Source organism: Topomyia yanbarensis, chromosome 2 (assembly GCF_030247195.1).
Source record: "Topomyia yanbarensis strain Yona2022 chromosome 2, ASM3024719v1, whole genome shotgun sequence".
Taxonomy (NCBI): domain Eukaryota; kingdom Metazoa; phylum Arthropoda; class Insecta; order Diptera; family Culicidae; genus Topomyia; species Topomyia yanbarensis.
In genome coordinates, this window is record NC_080671.1 from 166,023,935 (window position 1) to 166,039,881 (window position 15,947).

General features: G+C 38.0%; 1 protein-coding gene across 17 annotated transcripts in view; it reads left to right on the forward strand.

Annotated features, from left to right (window-relative positions):
- LOC131682014 (mucin-19) overlaps positions 1-15,947 on the forward strand; it is a 642,211-nt gene that overhangs the window by 187,114 nt on the left and 439,150 nt on the right. For all 17 annotated transcript variants that reach the window (XM_058963148.1, XM_058963145.1, XM_058963144.1 and 14 more), the window contains one exon: positions 12,259-13,063. In XM_058963148.1, the coding sequence (XP_058819131.1) occupies positions 12,346-13,063 (718 nt within the window). In that variant the 5' untranslated portion in view covers positions 12,259-12,345. The remainder of the gene's footprint in view (positions 1-12,258; positions 13,064-15,947) is intronic.

Sequence of the window (15,947 nt, forward strand, 5' to 3'; positions counted from 1 at the left end):
ATTTTTTACACTTCCTAACCCCTAAGATATAGTAAATTTTTCAAGACAAACGGAATATTGCTTTCAAACATTTGTTTCGCTGTCCCTCGAGGGCCATTCTTTACATTATTGCTGTTACCTTCTCCAAACTGTAACACAATCTTTGGTTTTGCGTTCACAAGTTGCCTTCCACTGTTTTAGGTCGCGGGCAAGATAAAAATACGAATTTTTGAAATTACAATCGACCCACTCCTAATTCGGTTCCTCCTAGTCCCACCAGAAGTATCTGCTCCAAATTTGATCCAAATTGGACAAGTGTAACTAGCGAACAAACGTGCTTGAAGTTTTTGTGGATTTTTCAACTATGTTCTTGGAGAATACTCCGCAATTCACAGTATTATCGCTATGTTACACTGTATGCATCACATTTTCACAGCAAGTGAAAATAATGAAGATAATTTAAATGCCTACAACTTTGTCGAAGACTGCAAGTCAAATCCAGCTTTGTTAGGAGATGTTATTCAATTTTAAACAGCTAGTTTTGCATGGGGCTTAGCAGCGAATGGTGGTGCTTCACCAGCCGATTTCCACGAAGTTTAACTTCTTTGCGTTCAAAGTTTAATAACTTGTCCGAAGTAGGATTGATTTGTAGTCTTCGACAAAGTTGTAGGCAATAACATTATTTCTGTCTTTCTTATTTCTGCTAGCAGCGTTTTTTTTTTAAATTATGCAGTAGAACCGAGCGGTGTAAATGCTAGATACTAGGCTTTCTCCATATTGTCAGGAATCCCATACAAACTTCAAGCACGTTGATCCGGTAGCTAGACTTGTCCGACTACATATAGTCGAAATAAAAAAGGAAAAAATAGAGTTGACCGATTTGGTTCAAATTTAGAGCAAGAAGCACTCCTATTGGTCCCACTAGGAAATGATTCAGCGTAGGACCAAGGGAGCTATTTTTTCCTTGTTACTCTAATGTACATACGAAATAGCAACAACCCCAAGTGGCTTCCTTGTGACAGTTTAGTTTTTAAACAATCTTTTAGTTCAGGTTTCTTTCAGTAATTATTATTAGTTATGAAATTTAGTTGTATCTGTAATTGATTAGCACAAAATTGCTTTCAACTCTGTTCAATTCGACAGAAAAATAAATTTTGTTTAATAAATAAATAAAGGTATACGATACTAAGGGCATTGCAATGCCAAAAAATATAATATTCACTCTCCAACGTGTTCTAGACTTGGATCTGAAAAAAAACTTTTCGCCACAATTATTCTTCTCGAATTTGATTTAGAAAGGCGAATCCGAGTATACTTTTTAACCGTTATCCGGCCTGAAGAGTAACATCTCTTGATTTTAGCGTAACTAGATAAGATAAATCACAATATATCTCCACAAACAAACGGATTAGTTTGGAATATGCTAATTAACTGAACCGTCAATTAATGGATCAACCTTCTGCCAGACAAATGTCATCTTCATCGCATCGACCCAGCTCGGTGCAACCTGATTTGCCCAGGGCTTTTACTGCATCCTTCCAGAACAAAATGAACCTTTTAGTGTATTTCACGGCTCCGATACCGATCAAAATTCAGCTCATGTTGCTACACTATAGTTTCGAATGGAATCCCCCTTTCCGCCCCCCTTCTTCTACCCGACCCCATCTTCATCAGTAGCACCGAATGGTAGTGGTACATACATGATACTACACAATATCTTCAAGTGGTACAAAACTTTGTTTTCAATTTATTTTCACCGCAGTTGTGTTTATTTACCCCCTCGCGTCCCCAGCGAAGCTGCTTAGTTGTTGTCCTGCTTGGCTTGCTGGGGGGAAAGATGGTGGCAGAGGCGTAGTTGTGAGCACTTTTTCGTCACTCGAGTGCGCGCTTTTCACGTGAATCACTGTTGACTGCTTGGTGTTTCGGAAAGTCTGAGCATAGGAGGTTGGGGGGGGGGGGGGTACTGATGGTAAAAAAAAACATTGAAACTGACTGCAGAGTCGCTGTTTTGGCTTGGGTTCTTGTTTTGCTGCTTCTCGCGCGCCCATCGAGAAACGGTGAAGGTAATACGTGTATTGGCTTCGAAGACCGCCGCCAGGACCAAGTGTGGAAGCGGGACATCATCATCGTCATCATCGGTGGTGGTCCGTCGTTTTGCTCGTTCGTTCGTTCGGTTGTTTCGCCTTTGTTCAAAGTTGGCAAAACATTTGTAGTAACAATTATATGGGAAAAGTTGGACCTGTTTTGCAGTGTGTCCTGAATATATCTCGCGCCGTAACGGACTTGACGAAGGCTCTGTCTGAGGATGGGTGCAGCGGGTGGTGGTGGTGGTGGTGGGTGCCAAAAGGAATATTAGCTATTAGGTGCTCGGATTGTGCGGTCGGGAAGTCGACGGCGGGAGACACGTGCAGACTGTACTCGTTGAAGCGAACAAGTGAACTCTCAGTCATATGAAAGGATTGTGCTCTTGTTGGCAATGGTTTTCCCGATAGCGCTGCCGTGATGAGCTGGAGGTGTGCAATCTGTGGTAGTTCGAGATGGTGCTTTTTGAAGACTGTTTCGTGATTGTGGGCACTGTGGGAAAGGCACGTTTTCGTCGGGTCTAAAAACAAGCAATGACAAGGACGCATACAATGATATACTTTATTTGGATTTGAAATATGGGTCATTCCATGCGAAGTGATCAAAGCACGTGTAATCGACCTCCACGGATTTGAACAAAATTTAGAGGAATTGTTCATCTAGGGCCAATATATAAAAACCCAAATTTTTGTGACAATTGACCCACCCCTCGGGTCATGGGAGCACCCCCCGTTTTGGCAAATTGCCAAAACCCTTGATTTTCTTTTGATCATATCTCCGGTTCTATTTACTCTAGAATCAAACCACAAGATGGCTTTTGAAGAAAATTATACAAGGAGTCTATAAAAAATATTATTTTTTGCCGACAGTGTTGCCAACTATACAAATTTTTCAGTTAAATATTAAAAGTTAATTTTTCTCTCAATACGTATATTTTAATTTTGAAAATTTTAATGCCATCGCGTTCCTCAGACAGTTTTACATAAAAAACACTTATCATCCCAATATAATATGAGCGCATACTGAGATACACCGTTTTGAAGAGAAAAAACCGCAATTTCCCATATAAAATCGCAAGCGCGCAGCACTAAAAAACCAACTTGAGTATTCTGAGTTCAAACATAATTTTTCGTGAAGTAGACGAGAAATGATGAAAAACTACGTATTTGGTTTTCTTTTAGCAGATCAGGGTCGATTTTTATGACAGTTTGAAGATTTTCTCAATTTTGGTCAATAAAAATGGATTTTTATATGAGAAAATCGGAATTTTTCCCTTCAAAACGGTATATCTCAGGATGCGCTCATATTGTATTGGGACGATAAGTGTTTTTTATGTAAAAATGTCTGAGGAACGCGATGGCATTAAAATTTTCAAAATTAAAATATACGTGTTGAGAGAAAAATTAGCTTTTAATATTTAACTGAAAAAATTGCATAGTTGGTAACACTGTCGGCAAAAAATATTTTTTATAGACTCCTTGAACAATTTTCTTCAAAAGCCATCTTGTGGTTTGATTCTAGAGTAAATAGAACCGGAGATATGATCAAAAGAAAATCAAGGGTTTAGGCAATTTACCAAAACGGGGGGTGCTCCCATGACCCGAGGGGTGGTTCAATTGACACAAAAATTTGGGTTTTTATATATTGGCCCTAGATGAACAATTCCTCCAAATTTTGTTCAAATCCGTGAAGGTCGATTTCAAGTTTGCATCTTTTTTTGATCACTTCGCGTGGAATGACCCATATGATTGTTGTGCCTTCTGTATCTATGTTACTAAGAATTATTCGGGATCGTTATGGTAGCGTGGTACTCGTCATTTTCACTTTTGATAATCAATGATGATATATCCAGTGAGTTTAGAGCTCAATTCCAGGGCATGCACTTGGAAATTGATTTTCGATATGCACACATGCTGTTTCAATATTGATATTGTTTGAGACATCCATTCAAGTCGAAAAATTTGGTTAGAAACCTATGGTCTGGCAAGCTATTGGTGGCTGCGGTAAGATTTCGTAACCTTCAATACACCTTGCTCAATGCACAGCGAAATACACCCGAAGGAATGTTTGCAAAAAAGACTTCTACTCATGAACCGAAGTCACAAGAATCCTATTATGACTCGCCAAAAAAGGTCCCTACTAAGGATACTGATATCAGATTGCTATTACTCTTTTCAAACGCGTTTAAAACTTTTATTTAGTTACATACAAAATTGGACACTCTTGTGATTGAATGAGAAACAACGAATTGGACGTATAAGATAATTTTATAATAATTGTTTCGTACATATAGGATGCTGAGTCTAATTTTATTTTGACCTGGTTGCAATATTACATCACTTCTCTCGATCAAAAATACCGTTGATGTTTGCGAAATTTACGATTTCTGAAGATCGAAAAAGGTTGTTGCCATACGGTTTAGCTACGTAAGTACTTTCGTGATTCTAGTGTTCCGTGTATTTAACGACACAGGTGCATCATTAAAAACAGTCATCTAAGGCCTAACTTCGAATATGTAACATTAAACACACTCTATCGAAAGTAAAGTAAAAGAAAGAAGTGCGTCTATTCGACTTATCAAAGCAAACCACCTTAGTAGTAATAAAAGGAAACTTGGAAGAGCGTCGTTGGGTTGACTGCGAAGTTTGGTGAATCAAGCCGTTGACTGTTTTCTGTTTTCTGTTACTCAGAAAATACTAAGCACAAACGAAAGTCAAATTGCAACGTGCCAATTCTGTCACCAAAGTTTTCGCGGATTTCACGATTTTTGCGGATTTGGCGCGTTTGATATTCTCAATTTGATGCGTCGTGCGGATTTGGTGCGAATTCAATTTTCGATTGTATTTTGTTTTATTAGAACCTTACCCACCATGTTCATTTATCATTTTGTTCCAGATGTATATTATTAGCTTTCACTCTAATGGATGGGAACACTCCCTCAATGAGACGAGTTATGGCTATGAAAGCTAATATGAGACTCCGGTATGCAACTTTGTAACTATTTAGGGTGAATACGAACATTTTTTTAAATTTTTAAAAATGTTGAAACATGAATGGCAATATTCTGTGTTTTCTTTTCATTGTGAGTCAGCTATAAAGCTCTGCATATTTAGAATCGGTCCGCTGTTTTTTGACCGGTGAAGTGACCGGTTAAAGTAGTTTTTAGTAGCAATCCGTTCACAAAGTTTTAGGCTTGAAATCCTGTGCAAAATTTTTTGGCGATGTTTTTCTCGAATTACCATGCGATGGCAATTAATTCTGCCAAATAGATGGAGTGAATTAATTCTGCCAAATTGTAATGATTTCGCGACATGGTCGGATAAGAGGATCGCAGAGAGATCGAAAATAGCCAAAACCACCATCTGTGCAGCTGTGAAACTCGGAACGTCTGTCTGTCTGTGGTTGTGATCAACAACGAAGGTTTTAGAACCGCAGCGTATAGAAAAACAGTGCGATCAGGTGTTGACCGAATCCAACGGACACATCCTAATGGACGGTTAAACGTGTCAAATTGGATTTCTAACAGCTTCCGCGGCAGAAGTTTTATGTAGCCAGGGGTCGTTGAGTTGTTCCCAAGAAACATAGATTTGTTTTTTGTGGATAACTTTGCCGTTAAATTGTTGATCTGGCAAGGAATCTGCAGATGTGGCCAGAAAACTTCGATTTTCATGGCCTCCAACCGGAGTTTTCAATTAGCGCTTGTGAATACAAGCAATTTATCGCATATCTTTTTCTACCATAGTAGGCATATCAGCCATATGTCTGTTCACGAAAGTGGAAATTCCAAACCCTACAACCAACAATAAAGGGTAGATTCTTAGAAATGTGACACTCTCAAATGCGTACCTTTCTTTCAATCGAATAATTTTCTAAGGATGAAAACAACAGAAACACATCCCTCATTATTATTTCGAAGAAATCCACGACCTTTTCTGTTGATGTCGCTCGTCATCCGGTGCATGCCTTCTTCAGTCACGGTTTTAACCGGCTGTTTCCACCAATTCGTCATCCGACCCATGTCACTGAAGTTTGTGCTCTTCATATTCAGTTTCCGCTTCATTATGGCCCAAGACTCCGCTATTAGACGGAGCTGGGGGCAAATTGGTAGTTCTGCTCTTTTGGGATTAACTGAACTTTATTGTAGTATCATTGTAACAAATCTTTGCTGTCATGATAGTCTGTCTGTCTGTCCTAAACGCAACGGGACTCAATGAAGGGTGACATCCGTTCGTTCAGGAAATTCCTATATTATCGAATACGTAATGTCTGTCACGAAAACGCTGGTTTTCTGTCACGAACATGCTGGTTTTCTAGCCGCAGGAACAGATCCCTTGCCAAGTCATAATTTTTTGCTATCTAATCCGCGGAAAATTTGAAATCGGCTATCGCATAGGTCTCATCGTCACTCAAAACACATCCATCGAGTTTCATCATTACCTGGTCAAACAGCATTCAGGCCACTGTTTGTTGCTCGATGATTCCAATGGGTTGTTAAGTTACTCGATGATATTTGTAACCTTTTCGAAGACGACCTTGAACCGTAATTGACGAAATACGGTTCCATTCTGAGGCTTGTATATACTTTTGAAAAATCTCAAAATTTCATCAAGATCAGAGTTCAACAACTAGAGCAACAGTTATTCAATATAGAGGCCCCTTATAAAAATTTCGAAAGAAACAAGAGAGGAATTCCTTGAGAAATCGGCAGACCGCAAAATATGACCATCGCCGATTCGAACGCAACTTTGCAATGTGTTCAACGATTTTCGATCCACGATTTTCTCTGGCAATTACAATATTTTGATACAAGAGCAATTTTTCAAAAGGGCGTCGAAGTTTTTGCGTGTATTACTTTCAAACATTATTTGTTTGATTACTGTATTTTAAACAGCAAAATTATCTGAGAAAATGATACAGGAAATGAATACTTTTGTACGAAAAAAAATATGCACTGAAATTTTTTGGTAATTTTTTGCAAAAACGAAATTTTATGTTAAAGTTTTAAATTACAAAAAAACCATTTTTTTAAAATTTTTCATTTTTTGGCAACAAAAACCTAACGAGAAAAGAAATATTTTGAATGTGATTGAATGATAGAGAACTTGTCGGTAAAAAGGTTTTTCTAACGATAACTTTATACATGTTTTTGAATTTCATACTAATTGACATACAAAACTGTAATTTTATTACAGAATATAATTCTGAGTATCATTTTAAATCAAAATGCATTTAACAAAAATCTTTCAAAATGCGATAGTTCTCGAGATATTTGTAATTTGTTCCAATAAAAACAATTAATTCGTGTAATTATGCCCTTTCTAAAAATTATTCGCGTTACCCATAAAATACCATTAATTTAGTGTTTATAGTTTTAAAGACGTAAAAGAAACTTTTTCAGTGTATTTCGATCATATAGTGTAATAAATAGTTTAATCATCAGACCCTATGGTTGAATATTTTTTTTTCGTGTAGCTTTCAAATGATTTACAATATCGCCTTGTTATGAGCCTTTTGATAAACCTATTGTTGTTGATGGAGAAACACGAACAAATTATGGAAAGGTCGTAATAAAACAAAATATCTACAACATTTCTGAATTTTTTTGTTATGAGTATTTTAATTTGAAATGGCGTTTAAAATCATATATATTATCATGCAAATACTATGAATTATAAAAATATGTCAAAAGTTATTGTTGGGAAAACTTTTTTATTAAAAGCTTCTCTGTGATCCAAATACACTGAAAAAGTTATCGTTAGAAAAACTTTTTTACCGATAAGTTCTCCATCATGTAATCATATTCAAAATGTTTTCCTTCTCTTTAGGTTTTCGATGACAAAATATAAAAAAATTTAGCATGAATTTTTTTGTGAAAAATGACATTTTTTTCTGTGTATATATTTTTTGTACTGAAGTATTAATTCTCTTTAACTCGTTTTTCAGGTAGTTTTGTTGTATAAAATACCGTAATCTAACTTTTTTTTTCGAAAATGCTCTTGAGTCAAAATAGTCATATCGACTGTGAAAAATGTTTAGTCTGTCATGTCGGTGTAACGTACAAAGTTCTATCGGAATCTAAGACGATCGGTCACGATTTTAAAGATTTTCGGATGGATCTTCGTGGAATTCCTCAGGAGGGAAAGTTTTTGAATGTCAGTAACATTCATTGTGCTGTACTGAGTTACATTATATGGTCGGTGTTAAGTCACATCGGACTAATTAGCAAAATCCTAAAAAAATGTGAAAATTATCGCATTGGATAAAGAATTTCTTCAGCTCCATTTGACTCTTACCAGATTTGAAATATGTTATAATAAGCAAAAATTATGGCAAAAATTTATTTCGAATTATAACGCAAAGCATGCTGCGATTCAAACTCGTTTTGCTCGAAATCAATAAAATGCCACTTAGTCCGGTCTGACATAACACCGACCGTATTTGCAGTAATCAGTTGTAGAAATTGTCATCAATTTTGTATTAAATTCCGAAGTATGATTCTATGAATTACACAAAAACTTTCGAAAGGGACGCGGAAAACCCAGAATTTGATAGTCTATTTCAGCCACAGCCGTAAATATAGTGCACCTAAAAGTTGATGGAATATTAGGAAATTATATAAATCCTTCATGCATTTTTATACTAAGTACTTTATTCATCGCTCGTTAGTCGAATGAGAAGCATGTGGATGCACTATTCAAATGGTGCGGTAAGAAGAATGCAAGCAGAATTTTCGTCGCCGATACATTGCACAGTGGAAGAAACCCGACAAAAAAAGGCAATTAATTGGAGGCCGCCGAAAAAGTACGACAACATATACACCAAAAGTTGCGTTTTTAGGAAATGAAATGCAATTAAATTTGTACACCGCACGCAACTATGACCGGAGATATGGGGCTTTGAAAATCCGGAACATTACCGGTTTTCTCCAAATCTGAGGCCTAATTCGGAAGCCGCAGTAAAAGTACAAAGAATTATAACCTCAAAGTTGCGGAAAACTCTAGCGATCAAGATGCAATCAAATTTATTTATCGCACGCATTTGTGATTGGAGATATGGGGCTTTGAAGATCAGGAACATTACCGGTATTCATCAAATCTGAGGTCTAATCAAGAAGCCGCTGTAAAATTACAAAGAATTATATCCTTAAAGTTGCGGAAAACTTTAACGATCAAGATATAATTAAATTTGTTCGCCGCACGCACTTGTGACCGGAGATTCGGATCAGGTATAGGGTAAAATTACTCGTACGCGCCCATCTCTAATACAATAGAGTATAATTATTTGTACTTTTACAGCGGCTTCTGAATTAGGCCTCAGATTTGATAAAACCGGGAATGTTCCGGATCTTCAAAGCCTCATATCTCCGGACACAAGTGCGTGCGGTGAACAAATTTGATTGTATCTTGATCGTTAGTGTTTTCCTCAACTTTAAGGATATAATTCTTTGTACTTTTACAGCGCCTTCCGAATTAGGCCTCATATTTGATAAAAACCGGGAATGTTCCGCATATTAAAGCCCTATATCTCCGGATACAAGTGCGGTGAACAAATTTGATTGCATCTTGATCGCTAGAGTTTTTCGCAACTTTGAGGGTATAATTCTTTGAACTTTTTCGGCGGCTTCTTAATTAGGCCTTAGATTTGATGAATACCGGTAATGTTCCGGATCCTCAAAGCCCCATATCTCCGGTCAAAAGTGCGTGCGGTGAACAAATTTGATTGCATCTTGATCGTTAGTTTTCCTCAACTTTAAGGATATAATTCTTTGAACTTTTTCAGCGGCTTCTTAATAAGGCCTCTGATTTGATGAATACCGGTAATATTCCGGATCTTCAAAGCCCTTTATCTTCAGTCAAAAGGGCGTGCGGTGAACAAATTTTAATTTTTTGAACTTTTTCAGCGGCTTCTTAATTTGACCTCAGATTTGATGAATACCGGTGATGTTTCGGATTTTCAAAGCCCCTTAACAAATTGAACAAATTTGATTGCATTTTATTTAATAAAAAGCTCCGCAACTTTTGGTGTACATATTGTCATACTTTTTGAGCGGCTTCCAATTAATTGCCTTTTTGGTCGGATTTATTCCACTGTGCATCGTTGCGCATATTTTTTTGTTAATCATCCTTATTCTGCATTATGGCGGATCGCTTTTTAGAACGAATATGTGAATGTCAGATTCAATTTCAAATTTTTGACATTTTGTTTTTTTCAAACAATTATAACATTTTGTTCTGGAAGCTAGGAATACCATTTGTTTAGCATATTAATAAAAGAGTCAGGCAGAAGTTTCCTATAATTTTCAAATAAAAACCATTGCTAGGTTTAAACATGTTTTAACAAACCCCTAAATATGGAGTACGCATCGAAGCCAAAATGCACCACCTGAAATATAATATTAGCGTCGATTAGAATACAATTATATTGAAAAGACATTCAACTAGTTTCGAAGTAATTGAGTTTTCATTTGATTGCTTGTATTCTAGCCTAGCGTTTACCTACCCCATACATATCGTCCATTTACCATGGGGACGGGATAAAAGTGAACATCGCCTTTATACAGTTCCATCATATGAGACAGTCAGTACTGATATCGCTCAACATATTATGCCGAGTAGAAAGTTGATGATGATGATGATGAGAGAGAGTTTCATGCTGCAGAACAACCTAGAATACATCGGTGAAGGTAACAGCGTTTTAACTAAGTTTCCCGTGTATATGGAAGAAGACAAAATCGAGGTTCCCATACACGATCTGGCGTCTCTAGCTCTTCCTGCACCAATTTTGTAACGCTCAGCTTGCAATATAGAGAAATGGAATCCGTCACTCCTGATACTTGAACAAACTTCTTCTCATGTATTCCGAACGGTGCCCTTGTGTTGAAAGCGCAGTTCAAAACAACCGATTTGTTCCTATCTGACTATACAATTCAAAACACGTGCAACTTAATTTAAACAAACCACGCTATGCGCACACGAAGAACAGATTTCTACTTGCCTTTTCCGTCTCGTTCAAACATAGATGGCAGCAGTGTAACCATGAAAACGTATAATGAACGTCAAACGCAGTCATCCAATTTTGTAAGAGACCGTTCATAAATTACGTAACGCAAAAATTATTCAAAATTGACTCCCCCTCCCCATGCAATAAATTGTCACAAATGTTTTTATGTCACCCTCCCCTATTACGTAACAAATCCGTCAAAAAGATTTTTATTTGGTAAAAACATGTTACATAACGTCCCAGCTTACTCCCCCATATGCCACATTTGGTTATATCCCCTCCCCCTAAAAGCGTTACGTAATTTATGAATGATCTCTAAGATTTATCTAACATCGTAATTAAACAAGAAGTTTTGCTTATTGCGCACATAATAGTGCGGTTTAAAGTGCGAACACGTAAATAGATATGCGCTTTTACATCGAATCGTTTTGGTATCTGTTACGCACATATTTATCATCCGACGAGGAATAAGTGCGCTTCACACATTGAGACGATTCAATGTAAAAAGCTTTGTTGTAAGTTAAAGCGCACTTTCATACAGTCTAGTTTTACACTCCATCGAAAAAATTGCCTCGAAGTTACTCTGATATTTTGAAGATGATATAACATTTCTTGATAAAATTGTATAAATCCAAATATATAATAAAACTAGTTTTTTTTATTTGTTATAAATGTTATGTTATGTTACCCTTAAAAATGACTCATCTCCTGAGAAAAGGAACAATTTTGACCACTCGGCTCTGTTAACGTATCCCAACGTGTGGGCCTCATCCGGCGTTTCCACCATCCCCGGGGTGCCCAGCCTGTAAAGCACAGGTTCGCTGCCTGTGCCAAGTATCTTGCCGCGGCGATGCTCTGCTAGTTTCGAGTGAAAACTTATTTTTCGGTAATGGTGCGGTATGATTCAATTACGTTTTATTTATACTTTTGTTTTTTTTTCTCTCTCTCTCTATCTCGACTTTGGCTACTACTTCGAGGGAGGTACAACGAGTCAACCAACCCTCGCGCTATTAGTGGCTGAGAAGTTATTTTCTCGTATTCACATCACATACATCACCAGTCTGTTTTCAGTTCTGTTTTCAGGTCAATGGCATTTTTCTAGTTTTAAACGTGTCTGAGATGACGAAATTAGATGTGCTGGCGGATTTGTGTCGGCATACTTTAGTGATGATGCTTTTATTCTTTTTTCTTTTCCAGACCATCAAAACGTCTTCGGAAAAACCGCCCTTCCGGTCACGTTGCAACAGTTCTCATGGGCCACCGTGGCGGAAAATTGCCGCCGCGATGTCCACACTCACTAGCAACGCAAACACCAACAATAACAACAACAACAACCTTATCATTGCCGCATCCTCACCAGTCACAGGAACCTCATCCAGTAGCAACAATAACACCAACAACAACAACAGTAACGCCATCAACAACAATAACCACCATCTGGGAACGCAAGCATTCGGCACAACGACGTCCCATCACCACCAGAGTGCGCTCGCTTCCGGTGTCAGCAGCGCCAAACGATTGCTTCCGTTCGCCCGCAGCATGTCGTCCTCGTCGAACGGCGGTGGCGTCGGTCCGGGTAGTTTCGCGGCCGGTGGCGCAGTGGGTTCCAGCGGGCTGTCCGCTATGATTCCCACCGAACTTAACGTGGTCCTGCACGGGTACCACACGAAGCTGAAGACCAATAAGAAGAAGTACTTTGTCGTGTACGGTGACACACCGGACAAGAATGCCCGGTTGGAGTATTTTGACAGTGAGAAGAAATTCAAGCAGTCGTGGCTGAAGAGCAGTTCCGTGCAGGCCAAGCGAAGCATAGTGCTGCGTAGTTGTTTCAATATTAACAAACGGCACGACACCAAGAAGCATGTGATTGCGCTGTATACCAAGGATGACTGTTTTTGCATAGTGTTTAACAGTGAGGAGGAGCTGAATCGGTGGCTGCGGACGCTGCTATCGCTGCAGCGCGGCGAGGAGTCGGAGGGGGAGCCCCCTAGACCTACTTTCGGTGAGTAGCAAATGGGTTTCAAAATGTTTGTTAGCTAGATTTAGGCTTTATTCGGTTCTAGCGAAAATGTTTGCTTTAAAAATACAATTTAAAATGACGACAAGTTCAACGGTTATCCCGGAAACCTACAACTATAGAACTGTGAAAGGGAACGTTTGAAAAACAGAAGTGCATTTATACCTCAATCTACAGCTTTTATTAAATAGTCGAAATATTTACAAAATAATTTAATTAGTGGAATTATTTGGTACACGTTGTTTTAATTTTTTCTGTTTCGAGCGAAATGTACTGTGTCGCTCTTAAAGTACAATATTCGTACGAAAATTATATCAAATAATACCTAGCCATCTTTCTGAGGAAACTCTGTTTTTTCCGCTAATTTTTTGTTGTAAAACTCGTTTAATAGTCATTTTAGTACACTTGGGGCGCGGACGACCGATCCTTCGACGAACTTTGATTTTGTTTCGTTTTTGAACAATTTATTACACGTTATTCCTGAATCTGGATTTTCGATCCTAGCTTTCGAAATCGCGACAAGCAATTTTTGGCCTCCAATTATGGAGTTTCTTGATTCCAAATACATCTAATGTAAATAGTTTCAGATGATAAATCGTTATGGAAAAACTGTCAGCTTGAACTCAGGTCCGCTATACTGAATTTCAAAATGACAATATCCTCATTTTTTTGAAATATTTGCTCCCAAAGGGGAAAATTGGATTAAATCAGTTTGTACAAGAAAAAAAATAAGACCTAACTTAAAACTAATATTGCGTAATGTTGGGCGTCTGGTTCCCTAACCAAAAAACAAGCGTTCGTTTTCGCTTTTTCGTCAGCAAACCAGAGCTTCTGTCTTTGCTTACCGGGAAATCACTCGGGACTAGACAGTTGCTTTAGGGCGCCATAGGTTTCGTGTGACTGTTTGGATACAGTGTCTAACTAATGCTAATTTGGATACTAATTTAGATATAACGTGTAACTTGACCCCAAGTTGGTGCTAGTTACTGGCGAGATGAATTCGAAACACAATGATTTCATTAATTTAATTCTCAATTTTGGAACAATAAATTCACCTACCAAAAGGTTTTCAGATTTATCTAACATAAGTCCACCATAAAATATATAGTTTTACCATTTTGGATTTTTGTTTGATAGTGAATATCAACTTTATACGTACAGGAATCGTTCCCTCGTCCTACTCACTTTGCATGACTTCAGATGAAATCTTTGTAAAAAACCTCATCTGGTAGTTGGGATCGCCAACTTGAGTTTTAACATGGCGACAAAATGAATTTTTGCATAGAGAATAAAAAAGCCTTGATACTATATTCCGTTGCGCAACTTGACCTTCTATTTCGACTTCCCAGTCGATTCTTAGTGTACAGCATCACTAAGAATCCTTCCGAGCTGAGGCTCAAACATATCACGAGTAGCTAATGAGACTAGCGCCGCATCCTCTGAACCGCCAGACCAGTTATGAAAAAGGTACCCTCACTAAATTAAGGTCTCGCCACCTTGCATTAGAAAATGGTAGCGAACATTTTGAACCTTTAAACATGCATGCCCATGCAGGAAATGCGCTTTCTTCGTGCTTTCTCATAATAAATCGCCATGGAAAGGTCGCCGTCTGTCATCTATCCTATTCCTAAAATACTCTTATTAAAGGGTTTCAAATCAAAAATGATACTAGAAGGTCCACAATCATAACTTAAGGATCGTCGTCTAGGATTTTTTGTTTGACTGTGGATATACATTTTCAACATATAAACATCTTTCCTTAATTAAAAAAACAACTTTCCTTGATTTCGTATGCAAAAAAAAACGCCATAAAACTGCAAACCAGACTTCCCATGTACATCGACAAGTTTGTACCTGTGTACAAAATTTCGTGCACGCGTACAACCTCAAACAGGTACAGGTTCGCCTCGAACATCGAACCCAAGCGAACGATGTACAAACTCTAGTTCAAACATCCGTGTGCGTACACCGGGTTCGTACTCGAGAACGATTCGCACAAGGCGAAAAGAGACAATGCTAGTGATAATGAGAGAACTGGTGTCACGAACCTATGTGTACGCACACCGTGTATGTACATGGGCTTCGGTTGTGCAGTCGAACATGTGCACGCATTTTGGTACGAAATAGCGTGTTAGAGTTCGTACATGAAGTGTTGGTTTATTATGAGCACAGAACCGGGGCGAACATTGTGTACTGTACGTTGTTCATTTGGGAAGTCTGCTGTAAACTGTCACTAATTTGTAATTTAAGTTCGCTATCGTCAATCGTAAGACGTCGGTAAAATAAATCTCTGATAACTAGAATACATCTCCTTACAAAAAATATTACTCGGTTTAGATAATAAATTAGTAATGAAAGGCTCCTTTTGTTATAATCAGGTTCGCGATATTGAATTATAAAACAGTAGCGAACACCTGTTTTTGAGTTTTAGAAGAAGATCTACAATCGTACAAAAATGATGTATTGCTGGATTTCTTAAAATAGCTTCATCGCTTTGGTAATCCGAGCTAGCGAAAAGCCCATAATTCACCCCCTGATCATGATCCAAATACATCCCCTTTGCAAGGTTTTTTAATAGTGGATGGGTTCAGCCCATGAAAAAATCCATGGTCCGGAAGATCACATGAAAAAAACCATATTCCGATGCATTTATGGGTTTTTGACACCATTTTATGGTGTTTTTATAGTTGTGAAATTTAGTGCGGTCCATATTCATGATCTTTTTATGCGGTTGTATGGTATTTGAACCTTTGGTCTGGCCCTCGGATCTGGTCCTTTTTTCTATCCCTCGGATCTCGATTCGTGTGGCTTGTGCTCGTTCATGGTGCTGTATTTGAAGATGCGGCCTTTGATACTCACTGCACATATG